Here is a 17,961-nt window from a genome sequence, read left to right as displayed (position 1 = left end):
TTCCAAGTTACTCTTCGAGATAGATATTGAAAGTTCTAATCATATTCAAATTTATAATTGATTAAGTCCTATAAGTTGATCGTATTGTTCAATTCATAACCCATACACGATCACATCTTTGACTTTTAATTTAGGTTATCAATGGCTACTTCTTTGATCCATGATTTAAATTCCACTAGGAATGATTGAAAAATAAAAGATCCGTGATTTAAATTCTACTAGGAACGATTAAAAAAAATAAGAGTTTGTGTTCGCACTTGATTGATGTGGTGAACTTCCGTAAACAAAATAGTTTAAATAGTTTGGACATGATCCTCATCGACGAAGAGGTATATAATTTTCTAATATTTACTTTATGATTTCACGTACTGGTTGTTCTCTTGCTTAAGATTTCTCGATACAACTATGTTAAGCCAAAAGGAAGCGGCCTCACACCAGGATGTGCTATGTACAACCACTAAATGTTAATCTAATTTTCCAACAACCCATGATATATAAAATTTGATATAATTTTGTTTCATTAAATATTACTTTAAATAAATGAGTCAGAATAGAGAAAAAATTTATTTAGTCTCATCCGTGCATTGCACGGGATCTAACCTAGTTTAGAATATAAACAAGTTTAAATAAAGTTTAGTAAATGAAATTGTAAAAAAATAAGTGAAAGCTGAATTTAGCTAAAGCAAACCGAACCCAAGTGGTTCTGTTGGCACACTCCTAAATAGACTTAAACCCTAGTGTTACAGTGTACACATTTCAATATTCTCTACCCTCTCAGTCTCCGTCGTTTTCTCCTGTCTCTGATTGTGCTTTCCATTTCAGCACCGGGAAATGCCTCCAAAGTCTGCCAAATCGAAGGATGCTCCGGCTGAGCGACCTATTCTCGGCCGATTTTCGTCTCACCTGAAGATTGGAATCGTGAGACTTGTTTTCTTCTTGTTGTGATGCAATGAATATGCTTCTTATTGGAGTTTATTGATTTCTTTTTTGCCGCTGATTGTTCTCATCTTTTTATTAATATTTTCGATTGTAAACTTGTTGGTTTTTATGCTATGGATGTTATGTTTTGCTATCTTATTCTGATTCTGGTAAAACTTGACTGTGTGAAAACTTAACAGTTTATTGTTAGGTTACTCCGTATAATATAATTCTGTATCAACGTATTGATTCTATAATATTCACAATTTTAAAAATATTATAAAATAGTTGGTGGAGCTGATGTGGGTATTCATATCAGCATTGTATAATATCTTTTCATGGTTTTTATTGCTGATGTTATTGCTGGTTTTATTGATTTTCAGGTTGGGCTGCCGAATGTTGGCAAGTCAACTCTTTTCAACACGCTAACAAAACTGTCGATTCCTGCGGAGAACTTTCCATTTTGTACCATTGAGCCTAATGAGGCCCGTGTTAATATCCCCGATGAAAGATTTGATTGGCTTGTACAGTTGTTCAAACCCAAGAGTGAGGTTTGTGAATGAAGTTTCTGGTGCCTTTGCTTGTGTTCTGTTATATTTGTCATAACCTGATTAACTGCTCATTTACTTCTTTACTGTGTTTTCCATAATATTTAGCAATATTGGCCCAAACCATGAACCATCTTTAGGGCTGGACTTTATTATAAAATTTCTCCTTGTTTTGCAAAACAAGACCATAATAAGCTTCTGGTTACTGGTATAGTGCTAGTTAATCGATATACTTTGTCATGATCTACCATTTAGGTAATAAATTAGCTGTCAGTTTTTTTCCATTCCGTGTACTCCCAAGTTGTATCACCAATGTCAAGCTGACTATTTTGTGGTCCCCAGGGTGTATCTTGGAAAATCTATTCTGTGTTTATTTGTTTTTCTTTCTATTTGTACAAATTTATGATATTTGTTTCAGAATGTGTGTCCATGCCAGACTTCTTACAAAAGATCTGATAAGAATAAGGACTACAATATTAAATACATAAAAGTAGAATAAATTAATAGAAGAATCAAATGGAAACACCCCGAAATAGAGGGGAGGATGACCACTTTGTAATCAGTGAAGAAACTAGGTGCTTTCATATATTGCAATCCTCTTCTCCTTCCAAGATACTAGAACCATAGAACTAGGTGCGAATTTTCCGAAAAATTCATATTAATAGGTTTAAGCTAGTTTATACCTTTTTAAGTTTAAAAGGCATTATTTCAACACAACCTAACAAACCCTATCATAATGTGAGTAAGGGACATATTTTGTGAACAAAAGATCGTACAAAATATCTTGTTTTTAAAATACATAACTAATTACTAAAATATTTTTGTCCAATTTGTACAAAAGACCGGTGTAGCGTGAAAAAAGTGTTTTAACGCAGCAAGTCACCGTTAAATAACGGGCGACGCGGGAAGAAAGATGTGATTTTTGCCGCGCCGATTGTAACGGGGTTTTACGGAATGGTAAATCCCAAATCCGTTACAGAACGGCCGTTACGTAACGGAACGGCCGTGTTTTAATTCCATGACTAGAACAACTTTTACCTTATTGAGTTTGACCAAACTAGTTTCAAAGCATGAAAAACTCAAGCCCCACTAGGAAAGCACAAGAATCTTCGTAAAATTTGTTATACTACAGGTTGTGGCAAGGCTAAAATTCTTTTTTTTGTGTTCTTTTGTTGTTTCCATTTTCTTTTCCTTTTTAGCTGGCAGACAAAGAAATCTGCACCGGGAGGAACCTCTGCCCTCCAAATACGCGGTGAAGCAGAATTCTCATTGGAAACATCTCCTCTACCATATAGCCCATCCCATGTAATCCTCTCCATTACGTTGAGAGGCATAGGGACTGATACAAAATGCTGCATCACTATTCTTCCTTCCAGTTTGTTGAGAGGTATAGGGATTAGGGACTAGGGATGAACAAAGTTGTTCGAAAATGGCAGCTTAGAAATGGCTATATCATGTGAGTAAGCATTGCCAACTCAAAAACCATCCATTAAGCCCATCTTAGCTGCCTTGTCCCCCAAGTTGCTGTAAACTCACAACCAAATAAACAGTAACGGAGACAGATCACAGAGTCCCCTTTATGTATACTTCTATGACTAGATAAAGCTGCTCACCTTTTAATCCAAAAATAATAATCGAGGGCTCAGGATTATATTGGTTCAGCCATTGGCACTAAAGCTGTACTCTTATATCTAGTAATTTATTAGCTAGATATTTCTGAAGGAATTTGGCATGTAGCTATAGTTATTGTTTGTTATCACACACATGTACAATCATTTCAGAATGCATAGCTTGGAGTTTTACTTAACAGTTCCCTTTAGTTTTTGTTTTTGTGTTTCAATATGCCCTGTTCTTGTGCTGTTCAGGTATCAGCTTTTCTGGAAATTCATGACATAGCTGGACTTGTTCGAGGTGCCCATCAAGGAGAAGGGCTGGGAAACAATTTCTTGTCTCATATTCGTGCGGTGGATGGAATTTTTCATGTTCTACGTAAGATGTTATGCTCCTTTTACGGTTTTACCGTTCTATGAAAAAGGCATTGTGATGCTATTTGGAAGTCAAGAATAACTGTATGAAAATATGATGTTGCTTTCGAGGAACTGTCGATTTCTTTTCCTTCTGTGATTCTCTCTCATCATCCTATGTCAGGTTATTATCCTTATTGAAAAGACAAGTAATATTTTACCCTGTACTTGCTGTATCTACTTTAATAATATAAGATTAGATATTGTTCCCTGCTGAAGAGCCTCTGAATAAAATATGTTTGACTTAGAGAAATTAATTTTTTTGCTTCGTTCTTTAGGTATTGGTTTAAAAGGTGATGTTTTGCGTTAAATTTGCATCTGTAGCCTGACCCATTTAATTAGACAGGTTAAACACGTGATTAAGTGAACCTATTATTCAGTTGAATACTTGAACCTATTGAATATCTTAATCCTAAGGTTTTCATTTTTTTCCAGTACATGTTGCTAGCTGTAACAAAATATTCTATGAACACTCCTAGCACCAAGCAAGCAAACACTGAGGTATAATAGATAAAAACTTCAAACTTGAACGATAATTAATTAGCTCTAAACTACTCTATGATGCTTGAAACTTTTTTCTTTGATAGCCTTTCGATGCTCTTGGACATGATCTCGAAAGCCTTACCTGGTTCTTGATAAGGCTCTTTAAGTACATATCAGACTTCAAAAACCATCTTCTTAGTTTGTAGTAGTTGGTTTGTTGGACTAAAGTTTGGTGCCTTGGGTATGGGCCTACAGTTCTCAAAACACCTTGTTGTGGAATTGGCTTTGGTTGATCTTTTTGAAGTTAGGGCTAGGAATTGTCAAGTGTAATATGATCTTTAAAGGAATGAACGGTATGGTATGGAAGTACCTGTTGCTTCATACAGGATCCTGTGGGAAAATTTATCTTAAGATTTTGTCAACAATCTTGTCTCTTAGTGGGTACAATATGGCTTTATAAGAGAAAATTTCCTTTCTAAAAGAACAATTCAGTTTGTATTTTGTTTTTTTACCCCTAACCTTCTACAGTTAATAATTTTTCCATTTCAGTGTTTCTTGTTTTATCATGGAGACTCTGTTTTAGGGGGAATGCCTTTGACTCTGAGGGGAATTCGATTGTTAGGGATTCTTAACCTACTAGCATTCCGTAATTTCTCTGACCTCAGAGTATGAGTGGAGGCTGATACGTGATACCTCCGGCGTGTCTCTTGTCGATCCTTTGTAGGAAGTAAGAACCTACATAATCTTGTGTCTTCTTCGCTTTCCTTATCACTCATTTGATTAGGAGGCTAAAGCCTAAAAGAAGGTTAAGCTTTTTGTTTGAGTTGCTGCATTGGATAAGCTAAAACCATTGATGACTTGCAGACTTGGGAGCCTTGTTAGGTAATATCACCTGAAATTTTGTTTTTGCTTTAGGTAAATAGAAACTAAGAGGGTTATGTTTCTGCGCTTAGAGGTTTTCCCACTCTCGGACCATGATTGCCTGGATTGTATGACCTCTGACTCTCTGAGTGTCTGGCTGATTTCTCCGACATTTCCTCGTGTAGCTCCTTTGTTAGATTCTGAAAAATGTCATCTTGCTCTTTCTTATTGCCAGTTTGATTGAGACGGCTATAGAACTTCAAAGAAGGTTTAGGGTAATTGTTGTGACTTCTGATTTTTGTACTTGATGAGCGGAAAATCATAATAACTTTCAAACCTAGAAATCTTTTACGGCAATATCATGTATGTTTGTGCTTGTGCTGTAAAACCGAGAAGGACAAATCTTTTTCATTTTTAGGCGACTTTTTAATGTAAGAGCTGACTGGTGAGTCTTAGATCAATCCATCAAACAACCTCCTATTCCTTCCGATTATTTATGTACTCTTTGGAGGTAGTAAGGATCAGAAGAATCTGAACAAGTATTGTTTGAGCACTATCATGTTTGATAGGGACATTACAGAGGTATGCTCACAGTTTTCACTATAAAGCCACAGGGTAGGTTCTCATATGGGATTGTGTGGTCTTCCTAGGGTTATATCCTACCTACATCAGATGTTATCTGGGAATTTCTTTTTCTGATTAGAAGTGCGATTAGGATGTTGTTTGTTTTTCTGTTTTTTGTGTTCTGTTTATACCAGTTGACCTTTTGGTATATGCAGGGTGATTATAGATTCATAGAAGCATTGAACCTGTTGTTGAATGTAATAATCATCTTGTAAAATTGATATATCTTGGTTTATTTTGTTTTTAGGTGCATTTGATGATCCCGATATAATTCACGTTGATGATACTGTTGATCCCGTGAGAGACTTAGAGACCATACACGAAGAACTGAGGTTGAAGGTATATTTTTTCAATCTTATTTGACTTCCGTTGTCCTGACATCTTCTACTTTTGGTAAGCTGATTCTTAAGTTTCTTACCTTCAAGTGAAGGCTTTTCTGGTAGTTGGCATCTTATTGTTTCTAACACTTATTATCCCATCTTATTGCTTCTTATGGCCGGTTATCGTGCTCTGTTTTTGTGTACTTATCCCATCATTAATCTCTCTGTTATCTCTGTCCTTGGGACCATCAATGCGAATGCTATAACTTCGTGGCTCTTGTTAACTTTGCTAAGGCCTTATAGGAAGAGAGACCGACAACTGGGCTTTGGTCTTTGTCTTCATTGTCTTTTCCACTGCTACAGTATTGGATTAACCCAAAAGAGTGTCAATGGAGGCATTTCAATGTGAAGTCGTCAACTATTGAGGGATTCATAATTCAAATTAACAAGATTTATTTATTATATTTTTACTGACAACTTATGCTGCTTTTGACAGGATATTGAATTCATGGAAAGGAAAATCGAGGATCTTGAGAAAAGCATGAAGAGGAGCAATGACAAGCAGCTGAAATTGGAGCATGAGATCTGTCTAAAGGTGTCTGTCCTTGCTGACTTTGGTTATGTTGTCTCTTCTTTACGTTACTAGTCAGTACGTAACACTGTGTGCATAGTATGGAGTACTCCCTCTGTTTTTATAAATGCATCACTTGGATCGGTACACTTGCCAATGCATCATTTGACTATTAAATTTCTCTAATTTTCTATTTTAAAAAATTATAAAAAAGTTGAGATTATGAAAATATGTATTGTGACTAATCCAACAACGTTTTGCATATATTGGTAAAAAATTCAAGTTAAACTTAGTATATGATTAATGCCAAAGTGAAAGTGATGCATTTAAAAAAAAACGGGGGGAGTATTAAAGTAGCTACTCCCTCCGTTCAACAATACTTGCAACAGTTGAACGGGCACATAGTTTGAGGAGGAGAGTTGAATATTGAAGGAAATGAATAAACTAAGTTGCAAGTGGATGAGTGGGGGTATTTTATCTCACAAAGAAAGTGGGTCCTTTACTTTTATTGGTGTGTGGGAGGTGTTTGGAGTATCATTTATTTATTATTGTTGCACAATTTCCTAAATATTTGTGGGGACCATTGGGGTAAGAGAAATAATAAAATAAGTTTGGTCCCTTCCCAAAAATATAAGTGGTTGCAAGTATTTAGAAACGACCAGAAAAGGCAAGCGTCGCGAGTATTTTGAACGAGCATAGTATATTTTTACGAGTTATTTGCAATAAGTTCTCAGATGATTGATTGGAATTGATTCCTTGTAAAACATTTGCTTGACGAGAGATGGTCGTAATGGACGTCAAAACTTCTCTCACCATTTTTTTTGACGGGAGGGAAAGTGTCCAAATTGCCCATGTAGATTTGTTTTGAAAATGCATATGGAGCCTATTTCGTTTTGCCCCTCTCTCCCCCTTCTCCTTTTGATTAGGGTTCGGTCCTAAAAACGACACGTGTCTATATTAGTGGGAAATGCATTCTTAGTAGCCACCTCAGAGGCTCAGACACAACCTCACTTCATACTTCCTCTGTTTTTTTAAGTTGCATTAATCTCCCTTTTTAAAAGCTGCATATTAGTTGCACACTTGCACCATTTCCTTCTATGATGTGAATTCACATGCTTTTTGGTGTGTTCACACACCAAGTACCCATTTTACCCTCATACATATTTTATATTTACCAATACCTAATCTTTTCACCTAATCTGTTTTTTTTTATCACATGGGCATTCTTGATATTTATTCCTTTCTTAATTTTTGTGCCCAACCCAAGTGGTGCAAGTAAAAGAAAACGGAGGAAGTACAAAGATTCTGAAGAACATTTCTGTTTATATCTTAGATGGAAGGTACAGGCTTATATTTATTGTGTTATTGGTTGTGCAGGTTAAAGCATGGCTTGCGGAGGGAAAAGACATTCGTTTAGGGGACTGGAAAGCTGCTGATGTTGAGGTCCTGAATACTTTCCAGTTGCTCACTGCAAAGCCTGTTGTTTATTTGGTAAGTGTCTTTCATTTTGGCATGGATTGTATGATTTTATCTGATCTAAATATCTGCACTCAGCTAGCTAGACTTTCTCTATTCATTGGTGGAGAAGGTAGTAAAAAAGAGATTGAACTCACTGCATTGGACCATTTTTTCGTTGATACTTTTTCTCAATTCGTAGAGTGAATTTTGGCAAAGTTTGTCATTTATACCTTAAAACAGGTGTTACTTGGTATTGTAGGGTTATCCTAGTTGGTTAATTGCCCACCTTCCTCAAGGATGATGAGTTTTACATTCAATTGGGTTGGATATGAATTTATTTGCACCTGTCCCTTCCACAAGAAAAATACATTATAATAATGGATGGTGTGGAACCCTTATAAACGGATGCAGATGACAAAGTGCTTTGCACCAGCCCCTTCTATTCCTGTGTGTGAACATTAATTGATATTATCTGCATCGACTGCATGTTATATTGGACTAGGCATGTTAAGAATTCGACAATAGCCTTTTGGGTAAGTTTCTATGGTACCATCGATGTTTGACGAAATTGTCAAATACCCCCGTGTTTTGGAGTTACCTGAGGTACCCTGAGATTTGAGTTTTTAGCCAAAATGCCCTTAGCACCGACGGATTGCTAAGTTAGTCTCTTCATTTAGTTTCCTTCCTTCTTCATCTCCAATTCTTTTGACCCCTTCTATCCCCAAGTTGAACAATCATTCATTCCTTCCCCCTTTGGTTCCTCTCTCTTTATAATAATATCCTCCACATGAGGTACCTGAGATAACTTAATAGGTATTGGAGATAAAGATAAAGGAAAATTAACGAAGTTAATGCCAAATTGCCAACAATGAACTGCTTTCATTAATAAGGGCATTTGGGCTAAAAACACAAACCTAACGGGGGTGTTTTGTAGATTTCGTCAAATCTCGAGAGTACCATGGGGAATTTCCCTTAGCTTCTTTTGTAGGAATGGGTTGAGAGTTGACATTGGTGGGAGAGCCGATATAAGGTTGCCAGAATGTGTGTTAAGAAATCCTGAATTTGTTTGCCAATTCCAATATTCTGATAGCTGATAGCCTGATCACCTAGATCGTTATTGAGAGCAGTCTCAATTTTGATAACTTTATGAACTAGATTATTGATTTCAGAGGAAGGGATACATGGATATTGAATTGTGAACCCTCATATTCACTCCATTGTATCAGTGGACTGATAGAAGAGTGATGGCTTTCTATTATAATTGATTAGTAGTTTTTAGTAATTATTTTGTAATACATGCAGTGTTCGGCATTCCATGAAAACAATTGATCTCTGTTTCCATTTCTGTTCAGCAGTTCATGGTAACTTGTATGTAACAATACTTTCTGTCTCGTAAAGCTTAATTTTCACTTCTGCTGTGGTGATTTTTGGTGCTGACTATAATTATGACCAGGTTAATATGACTGAGAAAGATTACCAAAGAAAAAAGAACAAGTTTCTCCCGAAAATTCATGCCTGGTATGTAGCATTGTTTTGTGTTGTGCATCTTATTTCTCTTTGCCTATCTAGTTTAGTAATGGTACTATTATGAATTCTAAGTAATATCGTTTTGCACATAACGAGGATAAAATTTTAAATTTGATTAGTTATTTGAAACGCTGTTGTGTTTTTTAAATAGTTATTGGGAATTTGAATTAGTTATTTGAAGTGGATGCAATTCATTGGTTCAATTTTTTTAATCAGAGCGAGCTAGAATATGTTGTAGTTGATCTTAGCGTGTACTGAGTAATTTGAATCTTTTATTTATTCTATTCCAGACTTAAAGAACTTCTATTAAATTGAGGAAGGGGATTATTCCTCTATTTTATTAAAGGGTCAATATGGAATATTTCATAATGCTTTGCATTGGCAAGCAAATTAATCAAACCAAGATAACAGCATTTGTTTTTACCACGTTGTAAATTTTTAATTCCTGTTACGCCTCCTGATTTTCTGACGTTCTTATGCCTAAGTCACCAAATATATTGGAAGGGAGCTCCTTCATAGGCTCACACTAGTCTAGCATAACAGGAAATCATGCAGATTCATAATCTTCTAATTAATACTTGGATATGGGTGAAGTGAGTGTAATGGCTGCAGGAGTCTTGACAATAAGATTCTAGTCATTTAAGATTGGAAAACTCTACAGAGTTCCCCTCTATTATTGTCAATTCCATTTGGTAGACAGAAGTAAATGAGAACCGACATAATACTTCCTCCGCTTAGAAATAGTTGCATTTGTGCACTATTCCTATGTTAACTTTGACTCTATTTTTCCCATTGCACCACAATAACAGAGAAGATAATCCATCCAGAGAAATATAGTGTATATATATCAAGATCTGAGCTACGTATATACCATTTCCTTTGTTGTTAATGCCTGTTCAATAGCTTCCATTTTTGCTAGCATATCACGAGCATCATCTCTGCTCAAGCAAGACAAGGAAGAAGAAATTCCAACAAAAATCATGAAACTAACAACAATATGAAATTCCAAGGTAATGTACAAATTGTTACCATCAAAGGAGAAAGGAATGAAAAAATTTAAGCTAGATTAAAACTCGGATACAAAATAACTGGCAAGAAGATACTCACCAGTGTTCATCTCCTCTATATTCTTCATCCTGAAATAAAAAACAAAATAAATTTAGACATAAAACAGAGCATCAAATACATGATATAATAACTCCCGCATATAAAGAAAAACTTTTATAGCATAGCAACCTATCAGAAAAGTGAAAGCTATATATATGGACAAGAAAGATGACTAACTTTTCATTAACTAATGAGCAAGACCCAAACAATTTTGTTGTATCTTCAGTTAGACATAATTCATTACCTGATTTAATGAGTTCTCCTTTACTGTCCTGCTTTTTTATATCTACATCTCAAAATGACTTATTTTACGCAGCTCTTGAATCTCAAGTAGTGGTTCGAGATTCGGAATCATGGAGTAGTTCCAAACTTTTAATATGTTTCATTTCTAGGAATTAATCTTGAGATTCAATATTTAATTCTACTTTTACGGATACACTAATGATGCAATTATTTTTGGTAATTTTTAGAGGTGGTGATGTGGGTAAAAAAAAGTGGGTTTAGGAATTCAAAATACACATGCACATCACACACCTTAGGTTTTTCCAGCATCCCTTTTAGCCTCAGATTTCCTTAAACGTTTAGTCCTAGGTGATGGAGATCTTGGTAGAAAAGAGCTCGAATTTTCTCATTTGGGTGACTTAATGTGTGGCCCAATGGCCTCTCCCTCACAGGAGAACCACCCCTATCCGTGTGAGTACTTCTGTGTCGAGCTGGGTATCTTTCTCTATGGGGTGGGATTTTACTACGAGGAGAGCTCACAGCATGGGATCTTCTTCTGCGAGGTTCACCATGATCCTTATCTGGGGGGTCTGACTTCTGAGTGCCTGGATGATACCCGATACCCTGCTGGAGATTTTTGAGTAACCGGAGGACTCATCTATACACCATGACAAAATTTATTGCCATCTTGGAAGACCCACACTGTTACTTGCAAACATAATAAGGATACCATACATTTTCATTGTTTCTTAAGTGTTAAACACCGCACGTTGATAGATAACACAAATAATTGACACACTGACAGCTACCGAAGAAACGAAGTACCATAGTAGATAGCTAATTTAGGCTACAAATTCAAAATTAAGGGGATATAATTTTGATGTTAAGCGTGAAGCTGAGAAGCTTACAATAAACAAATAACGACAGGCTATAGTTCAATAGCAATTCGAATTACAACCAATTTCTCCAGCTTCTATGTTCCAGCATTTCACAACTCGCAATAAACAATATCACTTTCAATCATGTTTTATACAAAATATAAAAGAAGCTACAACTCATTACCATGAATCTGAAACTCATTCCAGTGAAAAAAGTAAAACCCACTACACCTAAATAGGCTAAATACACTGATGAAGCAAAGTTCACAACGGCCATAAAGCCTAAACTCTTTATACTGAGACCTGATTGACTAACAAGACCCGTTTGAATTAGTAATCATCAAACATACACACTACCCCTCAATTAAATCTCAAACTAATCCTTGATTTAGTCTCAATGTCTATTTTCAAAAGATCAAGATTTTTTTTTACTAATAGACAATTTAAGATATTGACCTTCAATGTTGTGCATTGCCAAACGTGAAAGTAAAAGTAGTGCAACTATTTCTAAAGGGAGGAGTACAAAGTAATTTCCCTGAAAGTATGATGTTAATTCAGCAATACAGTCACATCGTTGTTAGTTGCTACCAAGTCAATGCAGTACTGCACCAGATCTTATCTTCCTACGTACTGGGTTTTTTTGGCTGTTTAGTGAATAGCTTGATATCGTCTCTTTGTTTGGCGCTGGGGTGGGGGGGGGGGGGGGGGGGAGGGTATTCTTTACATTTTTTAATAAAAAATTCTTCTTTTCATTATTGTACATTTTGCTGATACACTCTGGAGAAAAATGAGTTATGCTTGAGATGGATTTTTTTAGTCTTACTACATTCTTGCAGTTAGCCTAGTTTGAAGGAACTCACATATTTGCATCTTCTTGGAAATTAAGGCTCGGAGATTTTGTACCGTTGGCTGTTTGTTCATGTGTATTTAGGATATTTGTTTGATTGAATTTGTTCCTTTTTTCTCTATAATTGTGACTATTTGTTCTAGATCCTAAAATGACCCCTCCCCGATTTCGAATTCTTCCGGGTTGTGAGACACAGGAAAATATACAAATTCGAAATCAATGCTATAATTAAGTTCTGGTTGGTGTCGTAGTCTCATACAGTATTTATGTACAAGGGTGTCTGGTTGTGTTTGTGCAAACATGTGAAAGCCACATTTAAGATGACTGAATGTTTTTTGTGTGTACTACGGTTGCTTAAATTAATTAATGGTATCTCTTTCAATCTTATTATTCTTATCAGGGTGCAGGAACATGGAGGTGACCCGATAATCCCGTTCAGTGGAATTTTTGAGAAAAATCTTACTGACATGCCAGAAGATGAAGCTGCCAAATACTGTGATGAAAACAAGGTGCAGAGGTTAGTTAAGAGTTCTGAGCCCCCCTTTGAAGAAACTAAATAGCTGACCAAGATTCATAGTCAGTACTTGGAAAATTGAAGAACTTCCCATTATTTGATATTATGCGTTGCGCAACTTAGGGTCCCCTGTTTGCGGGGGAGGGGGGGGGGGTGTTCAGGGAAAATCGACGTCATCTTGAATGATGAGGAACTTGTATCGCTGGAACTATATGAAGTATATTTTTGTGTTCAAAATATTTTTGTTTGGATCTTCTGTCTTATAAGGTTTTCACGTCGTCCGAAAATGTTACCCACATTTTCTTTTTTGGGTTAAAAGTTAAAACATTGCATTTAATTAGCTTGCTTCTGAATAATATTTCTCTTTTCCTGGATAAATGATGTGAATTGAAATAATGCTGTATTTATTTTGTAAGTTAAATCAATGTACTTCGTATGTGGTAAGTAGTGACATGTTGAATGATCTTGTGGTAATCTTTGCATTTGTGATGTTGCAGTGCCATCCCAAAGATCATTAAGACTGGATTCGCGGCCATTAATCTGATTTATTTCTTTACTGCAGGCCCTGATGAGGTAACCATCTTCTATGTTACAGCTTGTGACTAGTAATAGATTGGGTGGCAGGTTGTTTTTATTGGATTGGGTTGTCCAAGTTCTCACATGTCAGTGCTGTGTTTGAAATAAAATTTTTGGCAGTGAGTGGTTAGCACAGTTTAGAAGGGACAATGTAGCAGTCACTTTTAATATTAATAATACGGAGTAGTAGAACATAGAAAAAGTAATGATTCTGCACACGACTGCACTAAATAAAAATTTGGGCAGTAAGTGGTTAGCACATTTTACTATTTTAGAAGGGACCATGAAGGGTCAAATTAGGCGTGCTATGATTTGCTCCTTTCAGTTCATTACATCAGATGCATAACCGATATTCTACAGTATTTTCATTTGTTTCATTTTGATGAGTATCTTCCATTCTTCCCATAAAGAGTTAATTTACCCTTTCTCCAAATATTTTTTCTTGAAAATCATTTCAGGTGAAGTGTTGGCAAATTAGACGGCAATCAAAGGCTCCTCAAGCTGCAGGGACGATCCATACTGATTTTGAACGAGGGTTCATTTGTGCTGAGGTAATTTTTTTATGCAATTCTTGAGTTTGACTTACATGGAGGATAATGAAGACTGCAAATGCTCGTGGGTAATGTTTGGTCATATCTTTAATGTTTTGGAGGGCTGAAAAATATTTCAATCCCCAAAATCTGTTGGAAAAATGAATGTCAAAAAATTCAAAATTCTTCTTTTTCCTCCACGTGCTGCTATATATTACCTGTACAAAACAAATCTTTGTCCATATTTTCTCCAATATTCAATTTTGGATTTTCAATTAAAATGATAATTTTTTATTATTTTTTTATTGTTTTCAGGTCATGAAATTTGAGGATCTAAAGGAACTGGGCAGTGAGTCGGCTGTGAAGGTATATATGCTGATGAAAATTTGTGCATACATTGCGGGATGTAGTTTGTATTATGTGTATTTCGAAACTCAAAAATGGGCTTCATCCTTAATCATGAATATGTTAGAATTTACTCCCTCTGTTCCTGAAAGTTCTTTCCGTTTTCCGAATTGGCGTTCCTTTTTGTTCTTCCCCTTGTTAATCTTTTCCTTTTCTTGCGATTCACCCCCCCCCCCCCCCCCCCCCCCCGCCCCCAAAATACCCTTATTCTACAATTTAAATTCCTATCACATCCTACCTTTATTCCACATCTACCCACTTGTTCCCATTGATTTCTCCACCCACTTTTTTCGTTATCTCCATTGCTTTCTTCCTGTATTCATTTATCTCTTTTTCCTTTATTCATAAAGTAAAATCTCACTTATTTAATACTTTCCCTTATGTACAACCATTACAAGATTCCAACTTTCTTAATTTCCTCCATCATTCCAAACGAGAAGAACAAAAGGAAACGGAGAGAATACAACATCAATCATGTGAATGGAATAGGTTACACGAGATTTTTCACAAAATTTATACCACTTTATCATAATTCAGGACGTCTGGGGCGGGCATCATTGTTAGTTTCTCCATTTTTTAATAATTTCACTATTTGGAGTTTCACGCATGCCCACACACAACTTAAAACATTAGTATCTTTAATTTTCTCTTTGTAAAAAGATTAAAAAGTAGAGGTTTCTAATAAAATTTCACATGACTATTTCCCCTTATATTAAATATATAAATATCAAAACAAATGTGTAAGTAGTGTCTTCTTCTCTTGCACAAATCATCCAGTAACATGTGTGCTTGCTATGATGGGTGTTGGAAATGATGATAACTGACAGAATATGGTCTCTGCTTTTGAGAATTTAATTTCCAGACTTGGGCAAGTATCTTGCATTATTGCGTAGTACTACCTCCGTTTGTGAAAGTTCTTTACGCTATGTGTCTAAAGTATGAAAACTTTGACCGTAAATTCTCACTATTATATTTTCCCTATAATAGGGTTGGTTTCCTTAAATGGGTGTTTCAAATAATAGGGACAGTATGCTTTATTCTATTTTTGGTAGATGACTTACCATATTTAATTCATTCACACTATTTTTTTTCCACTTTACTTGCAAGATTCCACCCAATCTATTTTTATATTCTCTTTTTATTCACAACTTTTTATTCACCCTATTTTTTTTATTCTTTTATTACACCACTCCACTCTACATAATTTTGTATTATTCTTTTTTTACAACACTCCACTTTTCCCGTACTTATTTCTTACTTTCCAATCATTTATCTTGGTTGTTGTGAAATGTGTAAGTGTCACCATTATTTCGAAAAGATCTTGTTAGATTGGTCTCAGTATATATTTTGAAAAATCAACTTTTTATAATTTTTCACATACGGAATTAGATATACTAGTGGTTAAATATTGCATCGGAGTCCATGAAAATAGTAAGTGTAAAGAACTTTAAGAAACAAAGATAATATAATTCATTAAAGTCATTTCTTTTTGCCTTTGATTTGGGATAGTGAATGGAGAACATCAATGATTGTACGGAGTATTTCTTTTATGTTCTAATTTCACACCATCTAAGACTTTTGTGTATGACATATATGGGAATGAAGATTCTAATAATTGCACGTTGTGGATTTTTGAGTCGCTGTGGGTCTACTTTTCTGGAAGTGGCATGAGATCCAAATTCAGTTTAGATTGAAGGTGTTGGTCTTACATTTTTTTTTCTCTTGTAGAAACGTAATTCTTAAACTCGTTTGCTCATCAGAATAACACTTAAATTGGTGATTGGCATTTGCTAATTACGTATTTATTTCATGCATGAATTTTTTTGTGTGATTTGTGTGTGCATCCACTATCATTTCTGAATTATCTAATGTAAACCATGTTCTTATAATCTTTAGCTTTCTAATTGATATTTAAGTTTCTGTGCCATCTTCGTGGTATGTCATTAACACGAAAATGCAGTCTTATTCTCATTAATATGGCTTGAGTTTGTCATCAAGCAATAGTTGTAATCTAGTCGGGCATTAAAACTTTCTCCATGCATATCCCAGTTCAACTCTTACTTGTGTGTACATGTGAATAATTTGTATTTTTCTGTAGTTGGCTTAACGCTTGAGATTTGTTGGTATTGTACAGGCTGGTGGGAAGTATAGACAGGAGGGTAAGACATACGTAGTTCAAGATGGCGATATAATCTTCTTCAAGTTTAACGTTTCTGGTGGTGGAAAGAAGTGAGCCTGCTGTTGCTACAGGGGAGCCTTATGTTGTCTTGTAACACTTGGCTGCAGGGCGAGAAGATAGAATATATGAACCAAATCACTTCGTTGTGATACAAACTTATTCCTCATAGCACTATTTTTGTGTATGCTACATTTCTTGTATGCTTGATGAACAATTAACTACCTATACTGAGGTAAGCCGGATTAGTTCCAGGAAATTGTAGTTTGATAGCTATTTTTAGCTGAGTCTTTTTGTTATTTGTTCTTTTGGGATTTTTAAAGAAATTTTTTGGTCCTAAAAGGAACCATTTTGATAAAATTGCAGCCTGTTATAGTTTTTTCATGAAATGCCTCCAAAATTTTGAAAGGAAAAATTGACGTGAATAATCCCAACATTCACCAGTTTTTCAAAATGATCCCAACTTTGAATTATTTTAGAATAATCCCAACTTTAGGGGGTAAAATTTCTCAAAATAATCCGAACTATTAATTTTTAACATATTATAGATTTAAAGTGGATTAGTGTAGGCAAGACAAAACCATAGGTGGCTTATTTTGAGAAAGTCTTCTCAAAAGTTGGGATTATTTTGAAATAGTGCAAAGTTGAGATTATTTTGAGAAGATGAGTGAAAGTGGATATTATTCTTGTCAATTTTTCCATTTTTAAATTCACCAAGTGCCTCGAGTTTTACAAAAATTACACAAATGCCCTTAATCAGCACAATTAACCCCCTTAATTACACACATGGGCTTAAAGCAACTCCAATGGTTGAGAAAAAGGACTAGTTTGCAACTATTAAAAAGGTTAAGCTAGTAGTTAGACAATTGTTACACATTCTAAATTAGCTTTGTTTGACAAATTAGCTTAGATAAATAATAATTGAGAAGTAGCTAGCCAATGGAGCAACGGATAGTTGAACATTGTATAGCCAAAAAAGTTGATGTTGCATTCCAAGTAATAAAATGATTTAACCAACCATTGTAGTTAATGATTTAGCTAGCCATTAACCTTAATTAACTAATTTAACCCTTTAATTAGCACCATTAACCTATTTAACCACAAATATTGAATTTTTAGCTTCCTCTATTCTTATTTAGTTGACACAATCATTTAGGATGTTTGTCAATGCACGAATTTAAACATTAATATTTTCAATTATGAATAATAAAAAATATAAAAACTTGATATTTGAAAATAATTTTTTGAGAAGAATCTAATAATTTGCACATAATTATATCTTTTCTAAATATAAATCACAAAAAAACTCAAAATAACTTCGCGAATAGGGTCAAAATCATATTTTGTCAATTAATACGAAACGGAAGAAGTA

The 17,961-nt window shown here is 35.1% G+C and overlaps 1 protein-coding gene across 1 annotated transcript; it reads left to right on the top strand.

The window, feature by feature from the left end:
- The first annotated feature begins 694 nt into the window (after positions 1-694).
- On the top strand, positions 695-16,949 carry LOC110790265 (obg-like ATPase 1). The gene is made up of 12 exons (XM_021995057.2): positions 695-918; positions 1,302-1,469; positions 3,332-3,455; positions 5,706-5,797; positions 6,275-6,373; positions 7,727-7,840; positions 9,261-9,325; positions 12,789-12,905; positions 13,400-13,475; positions 13,937-14,029; positions 14,324-14,374; positions 16,548-16,949. The coding sequence occupies exons 1-12, from the start codon at positions 832-834 to the stop codon at positions 16,644-16,646; spliced, it is 1,185 nt and encodes a 394-aa protein (XP_021850749.1). The 5' UTR covers positions 695-831; the 3' UTR covers positions 16,647-16,949.
- The last annotated feature ends 1,012 nt before the right edge of the window (positions 16,950-17,961 follow it).

This window comes from Spinacia oleracea, chromosome 2, assembly GCF_020520425.1.
Source record: "Spinacia oleracea cultivar Varoflay chromosome 2, BTI_SOV_V1, whole genome shotgun sequence".
Classification (NCBI taxonomy): Eukaryota; Viridiplantae; Streptophyta; class Magnoliopsida; order Caryophyllales; family Amaranthaceae; genus Spinacia; species Spinacia oleracea.
The sequence above is the reverse complement of the archived record's forward strand: the minus strand, read 5'-3'. Positions and strand labels throughout refer to the sequence as shown.